Source organism: Candida pseudojiufengensis (genome assembly GCF_024610245.1).
Source record: "Candida pseudojiufengensis strain CBS 10847 chromosome Unknown scaffold15, whole genome shotgun sequence".
NCBI classification, from domain to species: Eukaryota; Fungi; Ascomycota; class Pichiomycetes; order Serinales; family Debaryomycetaceae; genus Lodderomyces; species Lodderomyces pseudojiufengensis.
In genome coordinates, this window is record NW_026261535.1 from 135,336 (window position 1) to 157,331 (window position 21,996).

Consider the following 21,996-nt stretch of genomic DNA (forward strand, 5'->3'; position numbering starts at 1 on the left):
ATTTATTTTCAAAACTCTTATACTTGTGACATAGTTGGAACACCAGTTCTTGGAGTTGATCTTGATGAAGAACCAAATAATCCACCTTTAAATAAACCAATTAAACTAAAAATACCACTTGCAATGAAAATAAAAGTTGAAAAATATAAGAAAGCAACAGAAGCTTGAGCTTTTCTACATCTACCACTTGAACCTTGAGTAATATTGTTATCATTTAAATAATCTTCATTACCACATGAATGAACTCTAATACCAGCAGCAATAGCAGTAGCAGCAGCAAAAGTGAAAACAAAATTTAAGAAATCAAAAATAAATAATATAACTGGCCATGCGAAAGCACTAATAAAATATGCAAATATTCCATATAATGATGAAGTTAATAAACCAAATGCTGATGCGAAAACAGCAAAATTAACTTGTGGATTATGTTGATATCTTGTTGTTGCTGCTAATGAACCAGTTAAACCTAAAGCAATTGCTAAAAAGATAAAATTAAAAGCTCTTAAAATAACGTCTCCAATTGCTAACATTTTTGCTGTGTTTGTTTGTTAATTGATTGAGTAGTTGGGTATATATGTATGAAATAATTAAAATTTGACTAGATTAGAATTGAATTCTTTTGTAGTGGGTATTTGAAAAATTTGAATCAAAAGGTAATTAGTGAATTACTTTTGTATATGGATTTTTCAATTGTGGTTGATATAGATTTCGAAATCTGAGATATGAAAATCTTCTTCTTTAATTGAGTATTAGATGAGATTAAAATTGAAATTGAAATACAAAACTATGTGAAAAAAAAAAAGGAAAGAAGAAAGAAAAATTACAAGTGAAATTGTTATTGGTTCCAATTACTAATATATATATATAACCTACAGAAAACATCATGAATAAATTATTTTATTAAGGGATTTTTAATTTTTTAATGGAAATTTTAAATTGCTACTTTAAAAAGTTTAGTATGGGATTTGTTTTGTGTTACTTTTCAAAGTATGTTTTGGATGAAATCTAAAAGGGAAAATTGTGTATGTAAGTTATGTATTAGACTTCATGTAGTACATGTTAAACTAATTCTAACTACTTCAGTTTGGTACACTAATAGAAAGATGACCTATTAAGAGTTTTTAAATTTTATTATGTTTGCTTAATTATGAGAAAAAAAAATAGTAGTCACTGAAAATTTGGATCAATCGGTTATTACTATAACTGATGAATCATTCGATCATGTAAATGTATAATTCATTACTACACTCACCAGTTGACATTAAACCACTTTCCTTCCTTATTGAAATCAATTGACGTAAAAATCGCTCAGTTTGTTTCTTAGACCAAAAATAAAAATCGAATTTATAACCGGCTGAAACAAAAATTTATTTTGAAATATTTTTTCAAAATTTTAGTTGTCATGTTATTAATATCAACTTTTTGAGTAAAAATAACGGTTTTGAAACTTCAATTTTTTCTCATGATAATATAAACTTTCATTGTGAAGATATTCATTATCTCGCCAATTCCTACATTCCATTGATACAAGTTATTCTATGATTTATTCTATGTATTTAAATAAGTCTGTTATCACTATAGTATTGTCAATGTCACATTTGTGTAATATGTGACAAATCTTTTGTATGTCTTTGTTTTGTTTATAACTTTTTTAAGAAATTTTAATTACAAATTAGGATAAATTAAAAATATTAGTATACAAAGTAGTACAAAAGTAATATATGGTATACTAGTAATAAATTACGAAAATAGTAATTATTAGTACTAAATAAGATAACTATTAGATTAGACTAAAAAATGAATGAATATCGTGTAGACCTGAAATTTTCAAAAAGAATATATAAGTATAAAAGATATGAATGAAAGATAAAAGAAGTATTTGATGCCATCTATCAATTAATTTTGAAATTTGTTGTGGTGTTTTGAAAAACTCATTTTTCTCGAAGATGAGTTACATATTTACGGAAACAAATTTCTACTATTAAAATCAAGCAAACGATAAATGTCTTAAGAAATGTTCATAACATTCATTACCACAAAGTATCAACCTATACGGTATGAATTATAGCAATTTATTGAAAAAGTTCGGCTTTTACTTAGTATAAGGACAGGAATTAACCTAATCATTCGAATTTACTCTGTTCCTGAACTGAAAAAAAATAATATTTGTAATTAATTATGTCATAGAATTCTCATTACCGAGATTCGAGAATTTTCATCATTTGCTAGAATAATTTTATCCTTTCTCAATTGTTCAAATTGCTCCAAACAAAAGTCTTCTTCTTTCATCCCTTTCGCAACGGACCAAGACAAAAGATGACCCTCTAACGGTTCCCTCTTGATACTCCTGATAATTCTACCTTTATCTTAAATGAATCGAAGATTCTTCTAATATCGGCTAGAAAATTTCAACTTGTACAGGAATACAACTTTAAAATTCTACTCGTAAATTCAAACAAAACATGTTCCATAACATGTATGTATTATTATCATACGGCTATATATTAGCCTCATATGAGTCTACGGTCTATGGGTTGACTCAATGGCTCAAACTTTTTACAATCGATTTAAAAAATATCTCATAGTTTATACAATTTTTTATCCGAATTTAAAGTTTTGTAATAAATCTTATTTTAAGTAATTTTACATTTGTAATACTCAAGTCAGCCGTAAAATTACTATTATTAAATTACATACATTACATGTTACTTTTAAATGACGTATTGAATCATTCTAGAATAAATATAAATTATTTTATCATATTGAGTCAACTGACCCTTCAGAACAAACTTCAAATTTGATAAGATCAAAGAATTATCATCTCAATTTGGGCATCAATCTTAAAATGGTGTTATATGAGTTTCAGGGCCAGAAAGTATTTGATTTGGTCAAGTTGATCGAGGTTTTGGGTCAGCACCATCGGTTCTTAGCATATTGGTCTCTTTGAGGTGAACTTATCCTATCCAAACAACCGATATTTTCTTTCCCAATCGATATTCGATCCGTTACTCAATTTCTTTAATTTTATAATCAACATGATCTTTAAAATATTTTGCAACTTTTTCATCAACACTAACTTGAATAGGTTTTAAATCTTCATTATTTGTTAAATTAAAATCTACTCCTCCTTTTTCAACTAAATATACTGCACAATCACCATGACCTTCAGCTAATGCATGATGTAAACTTGTCCAACCATCATTATCTGTAGCATTAACTGATATATTCTTTTGAGCAAGTAGTTCTTGCACTATTGGTATTGAACCTATTGATGAAGCTCTAATTAATGGAGTATATCCTTTTTTATCTTTTATTTTATAATTTGCTCCATATTCATTTATTAATGTACGAACATAAGATAAATGATTTTTCGATATAGATAAATGTAATGGAGTTATACCTAAATTAGTTTTTGAATTTATATCTGGTGGATTTGACATATTCATAAATAAATTTAAAATTTCAATATTTCCTAAAGATGAAGATATATGTAATGGTGACCAACCACTTAAATCTACATATTCATCAATATTGACCTCGGGTTTTAAATCAATTATAAATTTAACTAGCTCGGTATTATTGATTGAAACTGCCCAATGCAATGGAGTTCTATCATCTAAATCTTTTATATATAAATTTTTGGGATTTTCTAAAATTAATTGTTTTGCTAGATTTATATTATTTTCTTTTATTGCATTTTGAATGGGAAAATCATTAATATTTGAATCCATTTTTTCTTAATTGATGGTGATAGTAGTTTTGGTGGTGGCAAATTGAATGGTTGTTAAATTTAAAAAAAATTGAGTTTGAAAATTAATTACTCTACAAAATCGTATGTTCTATATCAATCACAAAATTATAGAGATCAAAGATTTTGAATTTTACAAAATACTAAATACAAAGAATCATAAAGTTCATTCATTTATTACTATTTTATTTTATATATAATTTATCATTTTAATAACAATTTCAAATAAGAAGAATTAAAGATATTTTTAATTTTGTGAGTAAGAAAGTAAGTACTTTAATGTTTAGTTTCTCCTTTCAGAATGGTGATTGAAATCAACTTTTTGAAGATATGATGATGAGGATTCAATTTGATTTGATAGCGTTAGTGGGTATTATTGGTTTTGTTCGATCAACGAAAGCAATTGAATTTGATTTTATTTTTTAAATCTTTTTGATATTTATATGGATTCTTCAGAACTTGTATCTGAATCAGGTGGTGGTTGATTAAAAAAAGGAGTTGCAATAATTGTAGTTTTTAAATTTTCTAAATTTTCTAAATTATTATTATTATTATTTGGATTCGTTAATTCATTATTAATATTATGATTTTGATTAAAATCATTTTGATTTAGTACTGTTATATTGGTTGAATTTTGATGATTTTGATCAAAATTATGTTGATCTAAACTATGATTTTGAGCATTAAAACTATTATTTCTATTATTGTTGTTATGATTATTTTTAATGGTTTGTGATTTTTTACCACTTTGACTTGATGAAATTTTTTTTATTAAATTTGCAGAATTATTATAATGTTGAGAATATTCTTTTTGTAAACTTTCTAAATATAATTGATAATCATTTGAAATTTGTGATTGATTTGAATTTGATTTTGTTGAATTTATTGATGATGATATAATTGATTGTTTTCTAAATTTTGAAGCAGTTAAATTTGAATTTGTATTTGAATTTGAATCATTTGATGAATTCAGTATTGATGGTGATAATATATTATTATATGGAACTATTGTTACATCTTTATATTCTTGAATCATTGGATTGCTTGAATCTTGAGCTTGTTCATTATCATGATCAAGATCATGATCTAGATCTAAATCTTGATCTTTTTCATTTGGTGATAAATCATTTGATGATGTTGATACAGGTGGTAAAGAATTTAATGGATTATAATTATCATCTAATTGATCATAATGAATTTTAGTTGATTTAAATTTATTTGAAATTCTTGCATTATTACAATGAACATACATATAATCAACTTCTTCTAATTTTAAACCTTTTGTTTCATATACTGTAAAATAAACAAATATTGTACCAATTGCATTCATACTTCCCCATATAAAAAAAATTTTACTTCCCATTGCTGCAGTATGAGATCCTGTATCAATTAAATATGGTGTTATATAAGCAAATATAAAATTTACTAACCAATTTGTTGCAGCTGTTAATGCGACAGCTTTTTGTCTTATTGAAATACCATAAATATCTGAACATAAAGCCCAAGTACAACCACCCCAAGTACTTGCAAAAAATAATATAAATACACAAGAAAATGAAACACATAATATAGCATTTACATGATCTTCTTTAACACTTACACCAGCTATTGCTATAATAAAATTAGAAACTGCCATACCAATACCACCCCAAAATAATAAAGGTCTTCTACCAACTGTATCAATTAATATAATACCAGGTATTGTAAATACAACATTTACAACATAAGTAATTAATGACATTATATAAAAATTCAGTACTCCAGTTGAACTAAAAAAATTAACTCCATAATAAAAAATAAAATTTACTCCAGAACATTGTTGAAAAAATTGTACTCCTACACCTGTTAACATTCTTAAACCTTGTTTATGTCTACCACCACCACTTCTAAAACAATCTAAAATAGTAGTTTTACCAAAAGATAATTCATAATCATAATTTGCTTTAATTTCAACTAATTCTTCAATTAAATCATCATCATCAGCTGGTAAACGTCGTAGTTTACATAATGATTGTAAAGCTTTTTGTAAATCATTTTTTTGAACATAATATCTTGGAGATTCTGGTAAAAATAACATTCCAGTTGTTAAAATTATAGCCCATAAAAATTGTACTCCAACAGGTATTCTATAAGATCCTGAATTTGTCATTCTTCTTGTTCCTTGACATATTGCACTTGCTATTAATAAACCCCAAGTTATAGCCCATTGATAAGTAAAAACAACTGAACCTCTAACCCATTTAGGTGAAGCTTCAGCTTGATATAATGGTACAATAGCAGATAATATACCAACAGCAATACCAGAAACAAATCTTCCAACACATAATAGAGCAATTTCAATAGAACTTATTTGTAAAATATTTCCAATATTAAAAATGATACCAGCACTTATAATGATTGAAAATTTTCTACCATAATTATCTGAAATTAAAGGAGCTATTAATGCACCACAAAATGTCCCCAATGATAATGATGCAACAATTATAGCTCTTTCATGAGTTGAAAATCCAATACCATTATTTGGGAAATTAGTATAAACAAATTTCATTTCTAATAAATCATTTATTAATCCAGTATCATATCCATACATGAAACCACCAACTGCTGCTACTAAACCAACAATTAAAGCTGAATTTGAAGAACTTTTCTGTCGCATTTTTCTATAATATTCTTCTTCTATTGTATTATCATACAATAGTTGATCTAGAAATGACCATAACTTCATTGTGAGGAGTTTCTTTCTATTTTACGTTCTTCTGTGGTTGGTTATATGATTAGTTGCATTAGAAGTGTTGTAAAAGTTTATGATAAAGTTCTGATGAATTTGTTGAGTTGTAAAAATATTGAAACTTTTGTATGAATTAGTAGGAGAAAGATGTAATGAATAGTATCTATTTTAGTAGTTGTATTAACTGCTTAAGCAATATAAGTATTGTTTAGTAGTAATATGTTGAAATATATCTATGATTAATTATCTGGGGTAAGATATTGATTATTATAATTATTATAATTAAGCTAAAGAAAGTGTTGATCTAATCTTTTTTTTTTTTTCTCCTCTAGTTTTGTATTGTATTGTATTACGTAAAAGTTTAATAATTTAAGGTTTTTGTACTACATCGCCTTATAATAATAGATGTTCGTATAATTTATCATAATCTTATTGTCTACAACTTAGTACAATCAGAGAGGAAACAAAGTTGTTTCACAGTGAAAATTGGTCATGATAAACAGAAAAATTTGTACTTAGTTTGAGGTGAGAGCTGTAATCAATAGGTCTGTTAAATCCCCAGAAAAAGTAAGTAGTATTTTGAAGGCTTATAATTTCAAGAATTTGTGAGTCAAGACTTGTCTCTATTTTTCTTGACATAAGTATTGAAAGTAGTTATATAATGTCTTAATTTGCTCCAGTCGCGGATAGATAGTGGTAGTTTGATGGGGTTATAAGGTCTTAGAGGAAATGAGCAGTATAGATGATCGTATCTAATCTATATATATTCTGACATTAATCATGAGAAAGCATGAGAAACAAATTTTGGTTGCAAAAACTCGGACATAAACGATAAGAAGATACAAATTTTAGCTTAGTGTCTTAACGTTTCTATTATCGTGTCAAAAACCTTAATCGCCCACCTAAAGACTCCACAAATGTGCTTCTTCAAACAAGATAGTGATCAAAAGGTACTCTTTACTTCATACTATATAGTGTTCCTAACGTGTCTCTTTTGTAATAGTCCATTTGTAATCTTTAAACCTGGAGAAACGATACAAGCTCAAAACACGTATATTTTGAGCCTGTAATATTTATTAGCATCGATTCTATTCGCAATGAGCCATTTGATCGAGTTGTGATCTTCTCCAAGTGAAATCCATCAATTTTTAGTGAGCGATGAAAGAAGCACGTTCAAATTATGTTGTGTGTCAAATTCGTAAAATTTTATAATAATTTGGTAACAAAATTAAAGTAAAATTATCACGATTTTTTTTACAACACTTTTTCTTTTTTACAACCATTATTCACTTACATCACATTCACTATTCAACAACAATGCATTCACCGAAAATCATTGAAGATGTTCGGACCAACAATAAAGGAGAAGTTAAACTAAAAGATATTACATTAGAAGTAAAAGAAAGAAAACAAAATGAAAATATTAAACAATTATCACCACCTCATACAAATAGAACTATTAATATTTTTACAATTATTATTCAATTAACTCATAGATTATTTACATATAATCTTATACCATCAATTCTTTCATTATCATCAAGAACAACAACATCAGTTGCCAAAATGGTTTATTATTATATTATTCATTTTATACTAATGATTTTATTTTTATTAATTGCAATTTATAAAAATTTTTTATTCATTTATAGGAAAATTTGTTTAAAATATTTAACATTAATTTATTATCATAATAAATCACCACAAGTTATAAGAGAAGATGTTAATAAATTAGATAAAATTCCAAAATCTATATCATGTATATTGGATTTAAAAGATGCAGATGATGAAAATGGTGGTAAAGATGGATTAATTAATCAAATAAGTGAATTAAGTGCTTGGTGTATAAGTTCAGGAATTTCAAAATTAATTATTTATGAATATACTGGTACATTAAATCAGAATAGTGATTCATTATTTGATTTAAATAAATTTATTATAAAAAATTTAAAAACTTATTTTGGTTCTGAATCAATTCCAACTTTTTCAATAAGAATTCCTCATAAAAATTTAATTCTATATAGTGATGAATCATTATCAATTTCGAATGCTGCTACTTCAGATGCTGTTAATGGAACTGCTATTGATAATAATAATAATAATAATGTGAATGGTCGTACAAGTGTTGATTTGGAAATTGATTTATTAAGTAGAATTGATGGGAAACCAACATTAGTTGAATTAACTAAAACAATGAGTGAATTAGCTCAAAATAAAGAATTATCAGTAAATGATATAACAATTGAATTAATTGATGAAGAATTAATTGAATTAGTTGGACCCGAACCAGATTTATTGATAAGTTTTGGACCAAGTTTAAATTTAGAAGATTATCCTCCATGGCATATAAGATTATCTGAAATTTATTGGGAACCAGAAAATAAAGATGTAAATTATGCTGTTTTCATTCGTGCTTTAAAGAAATTTTCAAATTGTAAAGTAAATGTCGGTAAGTAAAGAGAGGAAGAATAATAATCTAAGTAATCGAGATCTCACAAGTACGGGGAAAATTTACCATGATGATGAAATAAGCACTAATTCATTTTAACTTTGGTTCAAGAAAAGTACCTATTTATACAAAATTTGCATTCACTTATATCATATTTCAATTCAAATTGCATTAAAAAGATAATATTACTAGAGATACCTTTTTCATAATAATATCTAACAATGAACTATACTTTAATTGGGCTATTTAATAAATTTTATAACAAACAAATCAACCTGTTGTAGGGTAAAATTGATTACCAATATTTATCTCTCAACTTCTACCACAGTGTTAGAGTGAGGTGTCCAAATTTGAAGAACTAGACTTCGGCGCACCTATCTTTCAACCATAAACATAACTGGAGTCAGGTTTATGAGAATTTATAGATTGAAGCCCGGTTTACGATTGTTAATATTTACATCAACCTTCAGGTTGAAACGACATAGTGTAGATGTATTTGATAAGAGTCGTATTCATATTCCGTTCGTGATAGCATCGCTACCAAACGAGTCAACGAATTAAATTAAAATTTAGAGAGAACAAAAAAAAACTGATTTGTTGTTATTTTCTCCTATTTAAAAATCACAAGATCATAAGTTCATTGATCAATTAAATTGTATAATTAAGAGCTTTATTGATTAATCAATCGAAGAACACTGAGTTTCAATCACATTTAAAAAACTCAATTGGTAAAATCGAATTTTGAAGATCATATATTAGAAGAATATAAAGAGATCACTAAAAGATATACGATTACAATTTTTTAATAATAATCAGATAATTTAAAAATTTCAATACATAATATTGCACTTAATCACTTGAATTTCATTAAATCTCAATTGACTATATCAATATCAACTATTATCATTACAAAACATTTGAATTTTTGTTGATACGTTTACTTTATACAATCAATAGATCATTCAAATTAAGTCGCGTCATAGAAAACAATTTGCATTTTTTATAATTCCAAATTTTCAACAAACAAAATTAATTAAGAAAATTTCTAATATTAGACAATTTTTTTAATAATCAACACCAGATAAGATACATATATATACTCACTACATATCAATCAATCAATCAATCAATTTAATCAATCATCTTACACTTTACACCTAATCAAATAATAGAATCAAATAACTAAATAGAAATATGGGTTTATCATTTTCAAAATTATTTGCCAATCTTTTTGGTAATAAAGAAATGAGAATATTAATGGTTGGATTAGATGCTGCTGGTAAAACAACTATATTATATAAATTAAAATTAGGGGAAATTGTTACTACTATTCCAACAATTGGTTTTAATGTTGAAACAGTTGAATATAAAAATATTTCATTTACTGTATGGGATGTTGGTGGACAAGATAAAATTAGACCATTATGGCGTTATTATTTCCAAAATACTCAAGGTATTATTTTCGTTGTAGATTCAAATGATAGAGATCGTATTGCTGAAGCAAGAGAAGAATTACAACAAATGTTAAATGAAGATGAATTAAGAGATGCATTATTATTAGTATTTGCTAATAAACAAGATTTACCAAATGCTATGAATGCTGCTGAAATAACTGAGAAATTAGGTTTACATTCAATTAGACAAAGACCTTGGTATATTCAAGCTACTTGTGCAACTACTGGTGATGGTTTATATGAAGGTTTAGAATGGTTATCAACAAATTTAAAAAATTCATCATAAGAAATAAATAATATATTGCAATAATTACAACATAATAATTCAAATCATTTGTACAAAAAAAATATATTAATAAAACCGAAATTCAATTAATTTAAAAATCTTAGATATCAATAATGATATATGTTCTCTTTAAAAAGTAGTTAGTCCTACTTAAGTTTGATCTATTATTTATTTTTTTCGATTCTTATCTTTTGATCTATGAGTATCTCTCGTAAATATTACAAAACCAGTGCTAACAATAGTTGCTATCAAGCCTCGCTTAAATTTGAGCTTTTTGTTCCAAATATTCTCCATTGCTCGACCCCACTAATTCAAAGATCACGATTGATTCGTCCTTGAGCGAGAGCAGAGATCAATTTTAAATAAGAAAAACTTACTTGATTACAATTCATTACTTGAAGCTTTATATTGGCGTAGATCATACGTGGACTTTTAAAACGGTTAGACAAAATTTCTCCAGCAACCATTTTTAACGATGTAAGCTCGTTAACAGTGAGACTTATCGCACAAACTGAGGTATTCTTCCTCTGATTCTCCCATAAACAAATTTATCTCCCATTCTATAAACTCTATCAACTGGATTCAGTATATACCTCACGTGCTCCATAAATGTTAGGGCTATAAACACGAAGAGTTTAATACGTTAAATCCGCACTCATAGTTAATTTTTCAATAGTAGTAACAAAATCACACAAACAAAATTAAAATTTTCAATAATAAAATGTAAAGACAAAAGGTATCTTACTTAACGAAATATAGTTCATCAAACCAATAACACATCACATACACAATGGTATGTTCATCACCACGAATGAAAACACACTTATTTGGAGAGGATTGTATCATAAATTTGTCTAGCCAGCAAGTTTTTATAGAGCAAAGATCACGAGGAAACAATAATAGATTAGAGATAGTCATGTAATCACGATCATCAGAACGACAACTGTAACTCAACAATCAAGTCATATCAAGAACGCTCGATATTATAAAAACTGTTTCTTTCGTCAATAACTTTTGGAGCTTAAGTGAACGAGTGATTATTTACGATAAAAACCATTCCCTCATCACCTCGATTTAATTTAAATTACATGATTCGCAAGGAAGGATTTAATTTATCACCTCCGTCAGTTTCGTGAAACAATTTCAAAGTGTGAAACCCCGAATACAAAACGAACATTGTACTAACAGTAATTTCTCATTTAGGTCGCCGTCAAAACTTACGAATTAAGAACCAAATCAAAAGAACAATTAGAATCACAATTAATTGATTTAAAAAAGGAATTAGCTAATTTAAAAGTTCAAAAATTACAAAGACCAAGTTTACCAAAAATTCATATTGTTAGAAAAAATATTGCAAGAGTTTTAACAATAATTAATTTAAATCAAAGAGATAATGTTAAACAATTTTATCAAGGTAAAAAATATCAACCAAAAGATTTAAGAGCTAAAAAAACAAGAGCAATTAGAAGAAAATTAACTAAATTTGAAGCTTCTCAAGAAACTGAAAAAGCAAGAAAAGCAAGAATTTCAAATCCAAAAAGAAAATATGCTATTAAAGCTTAAATAATTTAGGTGAATTAATAGAATATGTAAATTAATAAAATAATAAAAAATGTTTAAAAAAATTGGAAATCAATTATTTAGTAATATTTTTGGTATGAATTAATGAAAAATTTCATCAACTTACGAGACAACTTTAAATTTACAAGATGTTCGGTAGACTTTTGTATATTGTATAATTTCTTAATACAGCACATTTGGGGAATTTAAAAAATATATCATGAGTATTAATTATATGCTATATATGCTATATACTTCATTCAGTCATTTCAACGTCTTCATTACCTGTTTTACTTTGCAGTTTAAAAACAGTAATCCTAGCTTTCAACTCTACATCATCAATAACATCTTCTAATTTTAATGGAACTCTATTGAATGGATCAGTTGAATCACTTAATAAATGAGCTTTTATAGTTGATCTATCAATACTTATTTTTGAAGATGGTAAAATAACTGGATCTTCCATTAAAGTAAACATTAAAGGATCTAAAAATTCATCTGGTACTTCACCTAATTCTAATTCTTCATTTGCTTCATTTAATCTATTTTCTTCAGCTTTTTTTGCAAAAATTGATAAACCATTTATAATTTTATTATCAACAAATGTTTTATTTGTTAATATAGATTCTGCCTTTTTAAAGATTTCTATATTAAAAGATCTACCATCTCTTGATACTGCTATAACAAATTCTTTTTGTAATGATAAATTAACAAATATTTCACATATATCACTAAGAATCTTTTTTGGTTCAAATTTATATTTTTCAGGTTCTGCAACTTTTAAATTTGATGCTTTTGGTCCAACCATTATTGATAAATTATAATCTAACATCCCTGCTAATCTATCAACAATTTCTGGTAATACAAATCCCTTTGGTACTTCTTTCGTAAATAATTTGAATAATTCCATTGTTTCATTTGATAATCCAATTAAAGATTTAACTCTTCTTTCTTCACCTTCTAAATTATCATTTAATGATTCATCATTACCTAATTCTTCATTTGGTTCTTGACCTTGTCTTCTACGATTTTGTTCAACTTGATAATTATGAATTGAATTTAATAAATTAAAAGTTTCATCTAATAAATAAGTTGTATCATTTAACATTCTTGCAATAAATCTTATAAAAAATTCAACATTATTTTCAGAATAATCTTTTAATTGTAATCTATATTCAGGTATGTTCCATAATTCTTCTAAAATTACTGAAACATAATAACGACTATTAAATTTATCATAAAATTGTGATGATGCACCTGTTCTTTCAACCATAACATAAAAATCTAATAATGAATATAATAAATTTTTCATAACTAATTTATTTTTATCAAATATTGAAATCATAAAACCCAGTGATCCATCTTGTCTTGAAACTGATCCAATATATAAGATTTCAACAAGATTAGATTTCATATGAGGATTACCTATTAATTCAGGACATCTTAATAATATAGTTGTAAATTCAACAAATAATGTTAATTTATCTTCATTTGAAACCAATGGACAACCTCTAAAATTTGCTGAAAATTTACAATAATTTATCATACCTTCTAATAAAAATTCTGGATAATATTTCCAAGGAACGGGAGTTTTACTTTTTAAAAAATCATGATCATCTAATTCTGAAACTTTAGTAATTTTGAAAATTGGTATAGATAATGTATCTTTTGGATATGAATGTTTTGGATCAATTAATCTTGTTATAAAAACAGTTGCTCCAATTATAAAATCAAATATTTCTAATTGTAAATCTCTATAACTAAAAACTGCACTAATACAATGTAATTGAGATTTTGATTTTTCAAGATGACTTCTTAATGCTGGTAATTGTCTTCTCATCATTTCTAAATTAGCTGTTTCCATACCAGGAATTGATCTACCTGCTTCAATTAATTTAATTCTTTGTTCAAATTGATCAATTTGACGTTTTAATCTATCAAATTTAATAAATATACCACCAATACCATAATGTAAATATGCTAAAGTTAAATTAAAACAATCTGATACAAAATTTGAAGGTTCAATATTTCCAATTTCTTTTTTTCTATTTTCACTATATTCATTAGCTTCTTGAATAGTTGAATTAACTCTTGATTCTTCTTTTATATCTAATAAAGTGCTTTTAGTAAAATAATCAACATCTATTTTATCAATTTTAGCATAAACCGGATAATCTAAGAATGGCATACTTAATTTTGTTAATATTATTGTTATATTAAACATAATTCCATCTCCAGGTACAGTATTAAATTGTACATGACTACCTCTTCTTAAATGACTTAAATTTATTAATTCAGCTAACCAAGTCAATAAATCTTGTCTAGTTTTAGCTGAACCTCTTATCAATTTATCTACTATTATAAACAATTGATCAATTACAACTTTATATTCATTTTGAATAGATTGGTATGCATTATTTAATTGTGGATAAGATAATTTAGTTATATCATCATCGAAATAAGATTTTAAACTGTCAGTTAATGGAGATAATCTTAAAATTGGTCCAAGTAATGATCTATATTCAAAATTTAAACCTTGAGATTTATCAAGTGGATTAAAACCTTCAATTTGTGAAAAAATTGAAGCAACAGGTTTTATTGAAACTAAAGTTTGAATTATTGATAAATAATTTAAATATCTTTGATCTTTAAAATCCCATTTAACTAAAATTGAACTTATATATGGAAAAATTAAATTTAATAAATCTAATAATGTTTCTTCTTCATAACTAACTTGTATTATATCAATTAAATATGGTGACATATCACCAAATTGATTTATAAATGAATCTAATGCTAATTTTAAATCATTTGATAAAAACATATCTGGTATTAGTAATCCCATATTACCATATCGTACAGATAATTTTATAATTTGATTTAAAATTTCAATTTTTTCTTGATAATAAGGAGTTTTAACAGGTATTGATCTTTTTTCTTTAAAAGCTAATCTATATATGGAATATAAATAATCAATTGGTCTCTTACTTTTTGTCCCAACTTCAGTTAAAATTTCCATAAATATTGAATCTAATAAGTTTCCATCAAGTAAATTATTTTCTGAATTTTTTAAATCATGACATAAACTTGGTAAATAAAGTGATTTATTTGATTTATCGGTGATATCCAAAGTTACATTGAATAAATGTTTTAATTGTGTGATCATCCATTGTGATATGTGTTCCTCTTTTGATATTGTTGGTGTAGATGATGGGTTTGGGGTGTTTTCAATTTTTGTGGCAACTGGTTTAGAGGATTGTTGGGGTTGTGGTTGAGTTCGAGTTTGAGGTGTATTTACCACACCTTCGTTTTGATTTGTTATATTTACAGGCTCCGACGTTGTATCTGATGATGCTGATTTTTGGTCGTTAGACCCACTTGATGTCTCATTGATATTACTACTACTATTATTATTTGATTGTAATGCAGCTAATTTAGCTAATCTTTTTGCCCTAATCTGTTAAATGTTCATGTTAGTATCAAAATTTCCACGAAAAACTATGTAGATCAAAAACATACATCATCCGTACCAGACATAATGAATACTTCATATACGATTTGCAATAGTATAAGTAAGGGTATCGATAAGTTTGTTTTAAATGGTTGTAAAAAAGATCATAGATTTGTTTTAAATCAGAGTTAATTACGTAAGAGAAAAATCATTGTCGCAATCTATGTCGCATGTGTCATAATATGCAAAACCCCGACATTCAAAATTTAGAATTTTCCGAAAATTGTAAAAATGAATATTAAAAGAATTCACCACAAAATCGATATTCTTTCTTCCTTCCAACTACTTTTTTAAATTGTATTTAAGATAAGTCAAGCCATTGGCTCTACTGTTGGATTATTGATCTAGGTTTTTTCTTATTATAAACCAAAAACTTTGAATTATAATAGAAAGAATTTTTGATTTTATTAAAAGAAAGAAAAAAAAAAACATAGAGATTTCTTTAGAGAGAAAAAGTAAAAAAAAATAAAAAATAAAAATTCAAATTTATTCTAACCAAGTTTTAAATAGAAAGTAAAATCAAGTGTGTGTGTGTTAATATCTGTGTGAAATTTTTTTATAAAGTCAAATCGATTAAGATTAAGATACCATATAGATATCTATATGAAGTTGAAACTTTGATACCATACAATTTATATGATCAATTAAGATTGAAACTAAACAGTAGTTGATTCAAATTTTAACATACCATTAAATTTCAAATTTATAATCAGCTTGAAGGGCATAAAGTTCTATAACATTGGGCTCCATTCAGTTTCAAGTCGTAGCATCAATAAATCGAAACCAAAATGACTGAAATTCCCAAATCAATTATAACAGCTTTAACAAAATATCAAGATAGACCATTTATTTTATATCTTGAAAAAGATTTAATCCAATTTATAAAAAATTCAATATTAGGAAATATAAAACAACCAGAATATGTTATACAAGCTCAATATTTAAAAAATTCTTATTATAGATTATTAAGTCATCAATTATGTCAATATTATCAACTACAGCATTGGAATAATCAACAAAATGAAATTGTAGTAACACCTTCTGAGAATTTTGATTATAAATCTTTTGTTTTGGTGATTGAAGATAATGAAAGTGAATTTAAAAGAATAAGTGATGTTGCTCATGAATATCAAGCAGAACATTCACCAAACGTATCACATAGTCATAGTCATAGTCATAATCATGATCATAATCATAATAATAATCATCATGTTAATGAAACTACAAATGGTGGCATAATAGAGAATCTGAAGATTGATAATAACCCTCAAAACAATAGTGAAGAATTGAATAATTTAAATAATGGTGTCAATCCAAATGAAACCACAAAACCAAAGCTTATCGTCAAAAAAATAATAAATAAACCATCATCACAATCTGGAAAAGACAATCAAGACACTAGTAAGATAGAAAACAAATTATCAGATTTGAAAATTGATGAAAATGCCAATAATGAAGCTACTGCAACTATATCCGAGGATTCGGATGTTTCTTCAACAACTGACTCAACAACGAAATCTACCATTGAAAGTCAAAGAGCATCAAAAGAAGCATTGTATAAAAAATTGAGGGAAGAGATATTTTTGAAAGAAGATGAAGATCAAGAAGGAGAAGACGGAGAAGATGAACAAGTTGAACAAGAAGAACAAGAAGATCAAAATGAAGAAGAGATTGAACAAGACAATTCTCATCAGATAGAGTACAAACAGTCGGTACCAAACTTTACGAAACAAAATAACTTTAAAAACAAATATAACAATGTAAATAACCAGCGATATAAGAATGGTAACTATAATCAATATTACAATTCTAATCATCAAAACAGTTACAATAATCGTCATACAAACAATCATCATCAACAACATCAGCATCAATATCAAATGCCAATACAATTCTCATATCCACAAATGTATTCACCCCAAGGTTTATCTCCAACAATTCCACAAGGACCAATACTATATAACCCTTATTTCCCCAATCAACCACAAGCAATGATTCCACAAACTTATGCTGCTTATACTACTTTCCCAACTATGCCCCATCATCAACCTCCACCACCTTATGATAAAGAAACAGAAAGAAGAATTTTAAATAATCCATATATAATTTTACCAGGTGATGATGGGTCAAATGATAAATATAAAACAAATGGATCAAATAATTATAAAAATCAACAAAAATCAAAAAAGATTTATAATTCTAACTTAGATTCAAATGGAAATCGTAATGGGTTTAATAAAGGTAGTACAAAGCAGTGACCATTAGTTCTTACTCGTTTATAGTTGTGTTGAATATTTGTGAATCAAGTCTGAATATACTTCGGTCAGTTAGGTTTTGTTGTAGTTTCAAATTTTAGCTAATCTCTAGCTCTGATTATAAATCGGCTTGTGCACCTATACACCTGTACCAAATTTTTACGCGGTGTTTCAGATCAAAATTAATTTTTATTTTTCAATTAAAAGTACAGCGGAAAAAAAATAAATATTATAATAATAAAAGAATACACTCGTCTATTAAATTTAATAAATTTGACGTGTAATTATTTTTATTGATTTATTCCAACTTTATCAAACTTTTCCGTTAAAGGCTAAGTCAACACCCAATTGCTAAAACAAACTAAACTTATATCATCATTCGATTCAAACAATATGTCATCAACAAACAATATTGACGACGATTTAGTTCCAGAACAAGTAGAAGGATATCACGTTGGTGAAAAAAAGACAATTGATGAATATAATAAATTAGATGCAGAAGATGAAAGTTTAGCAAAATGGAAAGCATCATTAGGATTATCAAGCACTGGTACTCAATTACCTGTTAAAGCGGGAGATAATAGAAAAGTAGTTGTAACAGAATTATCATTAGAATTTCCAGAACAACCAAATTTAAAACCAATAACTATAAATTTAGAAGATTCTCAAGGAAACACAATAGCAAATAAAGAAATTAAATTTGAAATTAAAGAAAAATCAATATATCAATTAGTTATAAAATTTAAAATTCAACATGAAATTATAACAGGATTAAAATATTTACATTCTGTAAAAAGAGGTGGTATAAGAGTTGATAAAGTTGAAGAACCTTTAGGAAGTTATGCTCCAAATACTAATGAAAATCCAATATATGTTAAAAAATTTACTGAAGTTGAAGCTCCTTCTGGTATAATTGCAAGAGGTAATTATTCTGCTATATCTAAATTTATTGATGATGATCAAAATGTTCATTTATCTTTACCTTGGAGTTTTGCAATTGTTAAATAAAATTAAAACAACTATAGAGTAGAGTATAGCTATCGAGTAGAATTACTAAAATGTATGCTACATGAATTATGGAATTATAGAAATTTTCATTACTTTTTCGTTATTAATCGTAAACACATTATACTCTCATCTCCAGTTTAGCTAATTCTCTCAAACCATGATTTTTTCATGTTCAGTTCGCTAACGTTTCATACCCAATTTTTTGGATGATCCCTTTCTAACAGGTGTATAAGCAGGAGCTTTATTATCATTTGAACCCGAACTTGAACTTGAATTAGGTCTAATAACGTGCTGGTTGGTATTATTGCTCGTTACAATGATTGGATCGGAATGCCGATCTGAAAGCTGGACAGTTGTTGAAGCAGAAAATTTTCTTTTTTTGTTCTTGCTAGTGGAAGATAAATTAGATGAAGCTGAACTGAAACCACCAAGATCACTCGATGAAGATCCACCATAATCAGTCAGAAATGGAGCACCCCTTCCGAAAGATGTCCAGTTTTTCTTATAACCTTTGAAAAAGTTTACACAATCAAATCCTTCTAATTGAGGATCATCATTACCTAATAATTTATAAAGAATTTCTAAATTTTTGGAATTTTCAAAGCAAGCTTGTCGTTCTTCAAAATAATTTTGACTTGACAATTCCTTAATAAATCGTGAAGCTTGATCGTAATTTTGTCTCCACATATTGAAGGAAGTCTCAATATAATTTGTAACATATAATAATACTTTAGCTCTAGTTACAGCAACGTAAAAACATCTTCTTTCTTCATCTACAGCAGTTTCTCCCAGTGCATATTTTGCAGGTAATATTCCTTCGGTTAATCCAGGTACAAAAACAACTGGCCATTCTAAACCTTTTGATCCATGAATTGTACTCAATGAAATTTTTGGAGTTTTTGATTCATTATTTTCATCATATTCATTTGCTCCACCATCGGATGATTCATAAAGACCAATTGATTCAATAAATTGAATGATTGTATTTCTATTTTCCAACTCTTCAACTTCTTCTTCTTCTTCTTCTTCTTCATCTGAAGATGCGTCATACCATCTATCATCCCCAGTTTTAAACTCATTGAATTGACGTCTAATTTCTTCGATATTTTCAATCATAATTCTGTTTTGTTCTTCATCACTCTTGTATTCTTTTTCAAGTCCCGACTGAGAATAAACAAAATCAAATAATTCTTGATTAATTATTTCACTGGGTTTTCTACTATCGGTATTATTTTCAGGTAACAATTTTTCTCCTCCTTCAATTACATTTAAATAACTTGAAAGACTTGATCTAACTTTTGGTGCTAATTTTTCAACTTTATGTTTATTATCAGCTAATGCTCTTAAAGTTTCTCTTGGTGTCATTTTCAAATCCTTTTTCAGTTTAATTATTGCATCTTCAATTTTTTCTAAAGTTTTAGCACCAATACCTCTTTTTGGATAATTTAAAGTTCTCATTATTGATATTCTATCATTTGGATCACCACAAGCTTTTAAATAATCCATAATTGCTACAACTTCTTTCCTATCCCAAAATGCTCGACCTCTAATCATATGATATGGAAGTTTTTGAGAAACTAATTCTTTTTCAATTACACTACTTTGGAAACCAGATCTTACAAGTATTGCAATATCATTTGGTTTTATTGGTTGTGATGGTAATGATAATAGATATTTTATTTCATAAACTATTTTTTTAGCTTCATTTTCTGGTGAGTTTGCACTTTTGAAAACTGGTTTAATAGATGTAGTAAATTGAGACGTCAATTGTTTTGTAACTCTGTCGGGTTCTTGTTTCATAACTAATTCTGAGAAATCTAAAATATCATTAGTTGATCTATAATTGTCATTTAAAGTTATTATTTCACACTTTAAATCTTTGTTTGCATAATATTCTTTCATTGATTTAAAATTTATAGTTTGAGCATCTCTAAATCCATAAATACTTTGATCAGGATCCCCAACAATTGTAACATTATTTTGAAATTTTGTATCAGCTATATGACCTTTTGCAAATGCATACATTAAATGTAATTGAATTTTATTTGTATCTTGAAATTCATCAACTAAAACATGTTTAATGAAATGTAATAATGGATATTTAGTTATCAACTTATGACAATATAGTAAACAATCATCAAAATCTAATTTTTTTTCAACTTCTTGTAATTTTCTTTGATATGCTTCATAAATAAAATATAATATTCTATTTGAATTTGGTAAAATTTTATATTCATCTGGTAAATAACCACTTGATTTTAATCTTGAAATTTGTCTTTTCAATTTATTTAAATCTATATCATGATATTTTTCATTTGAAGATTTTGAACGTATCAAATCAAGTTCCTTTGGAGTATTATTAATATAATTTAATACTGCTTTAGTTAATTCTTTAGTTAATACTTCTTTTATATAATGATCTTTATCTCTTTCATCAGCAATAGTAAAATCAGATAATCCCATTTTAAAACCATATTTTTTAATAATTTTAAAACATATACTATGAAAAGTTCCAATTAATAATCTTGTTATATCAATATTTGTATTTTCTAAAATTTTTTCTAATCTTTCAATCATTTCATTTGCTGCTTTTTTTGTAAATGTTGTAACTATAATATGTTCAGGTTTAATTTTTTCTGAAATTAATAAAAATGCTACTCTTGATGTTAAAACTTTAGTTTTACCAGTTCCTGGACCTGCTATTATTTGTAAAATTCCATTAGCTGGAGCTGTAACTGCTTTTAATTGTTGTGTATTCAAATTCTTCAAGAAATTCATCTTGTTATGACTTGAAAAGGACATTTTGGTTGAAGCTTGAAAGTGGCATTCAAAAAATTATATTTGTAAGTTCTTCTTATTGAAAATGATAAGGGTTGAATAAATTGTAAATGATGTGTTTCATTTTTATTAGTTGATAAGTAACACAGTTTAGGTTTTTATTTACATTTGATTTTGTACCTCATAGGTTTTGTGTTTGGTTTTTTGTGTTTCATATTG

General features: G+C 26.4%; 10 protein-coding genes across 10 annotated transcripts; 5 read left to right on the plus strand and 5 right to left on the minus strand. All coding sequences in view use genetic code 12, as the record gives it.

Annotated features, from left to right (window-relative positions):
• Window positions 1–17: 17 nt before the first annotated feature.
• Window positions 18–530, minus strand: NCE102 (Nce102p; the record flags this gene model as incomplete). The annotated part of the gene is made up of 1 exon (XM_051759128.1): window positions 18–530. The coding sequence occupies one exon, from the start codon at window positions 528–530 to the stop codon at window positions 18–20; it is 513 nt and encodes a 170-aa protein (XP_051613037.1).
• Window positions 531–3,005: 2,475 nt separating this feature from the next.
• KGF55_004247 (uncharacterized protein) lies at window positions 3,006–3,731 on the minus strand (the record flags this gene model as incomplete). Its single annotated transcript, XM_051759130.1, has 1 exon — window positions 3,006–3,731. The coding sequence occupies one exon, from the start codon at window positions 3,729–3,731 to the stop codon at window positions 3,006–3,008; it is 726 nt and encodes a 241-aa protein (XP_051613038.1).
• A 456-nt stretch (window positions 3,732–4,187) lies between these two features.
• Window positions 4,188–6,404, minus strand: HGT4 (glucose sensor; the record flags this gene model as incomplete). Its single annotated transcript, XM_051759131.1, has 1 exon — window positions 4,188–6,404. One exon carries the CDS (start codon window positions 6,402–6,404, stop codon window positions 4,188–4,190), a length of 2,217 nt encoding a protein of 738 aa, XP_051613039.1.
• A 1,389-nt stretch (window positions 6,405–7,793) lies between these two features.
• KGF55_004249 (ditrans,polycis-polyprenyl diphosphate synthase) lies at window positions 7,794–8,933 on the plus strand (the record flags this gene model as incomplete). The annotated part of the gene is made up of 1 exon (XM_051759132.1): window positions 7,794–8,933. One exon carries the CDS (start codon window positions 7,794–7,796, stop codon window positions 8,931–8,933), a length of 1,140 nt encoding a protein of 379 aa, XP_051613040.1.
• A 1,186-nt stretch (window positions 8,934–10,119) lies between these two features.
• Window positions 10,120–10,665, plus strand: ARF2 (Arf family GTPase; the record flags this gene model as incomplete). Its single annotated transcript, XM_051759133.1, has 1 exon — window positions 10,120–10,665. The coding sequence occupies one exon, from the start codon at window positions 10,120–10,122 to the stop codon at window positions 10,663–10,665; it is 546 nt and encodes a 181-aa protein (XP_051613041.1).
• A 790-nt stretch (window positions 10,666–11,455) lies between these two features.
• Window positions 11,456–12,228, plus strand: RPL35 (60S ribosomal protein uL29; the record flags this gene model as incomplete). Its single annotated transcript, XM_051759134.1, has 2 exons — window positions 11,456–11,458; window positions 11,869–12,228. The coding sequence occupies 2 exons, from the start codon at window positions 11,456–11,458 to the stop codon at window positions 12,226–12,228; spliced, it is 363 nt and encodes a 120-aa protein (XP_051613042.1).
• Window positions 12,229–12,481: 253 nt separating this feature from the next.
• Window positions 12,482–15,776, minus strand: KGF55_004252 (ubiquitin-ubiquitin ligase; the record flags this gene model as incomplete). Its single annotated transcript, XM_051759135.1, has 2 exons — window positions 12,482–15,682; window positions 15,756–15,776. 2 exons carry the CDS (start codon window positions 15,774–15,776, stop codon window positions 12,482–12,484), a joined length of 3,222 nt encoding a protein of 1,073 aa, XP_051613043.1.
• A 748-nt stretch (window positions 15,777–16,524) lies between these two features.
• On the plus strand, window positions 16,525–17,994 carry FGR44 (Fgr44p; the record flags this gene model as incomplete). Its single annotated transcript, XM_051759136.1, has 1 exon — window positions 16,525–17,994. One exon carries the CDS (start codon window positions 16,525–16,527, stop codon window positions 17,992–17,994), a length of 1,470 nt encoding a protein of 489 aa, XP_051613044.1.
• Window positions 17,995–18,384: 390 nt separating this feature from the next.
• Window positions 18,385–18,999, plus strand: RDI1 (Rdi1p; the record flags this gene model as incomplete). The annotated part of the gene is made up of 1 exon (XM_051759137.1): window positions 18,385–18,999. One exon carries the CDS (start codon window positions 18,385–18,387, stop codon window positions 18,997–18,999), a length of 615 nt encoding a protein of 204 aa, XP_051613045.1.
• Window positions 19,000–19,179: 180 nt separating this feature from the next.
• KGF55_004255 (DNA helicase) lies at window positions 19,180–21,801 on the minus strand (the record flags this gene model as incomplete). The annotated part of the gene is made up of 1 exon (XM_051759138.1): window positions 19,180–21,801. The coding sequence occupies one exon, from the start codon at window positions 21,799–21,801 to the stop codon at window positions 19,180–19,182; it is 2,622 nt and encodes an 873-aa protein (XP_051613046.1).
• Between the last annotated feature and the right edge of the window lie 195 nt (window positions 21,802–21,996).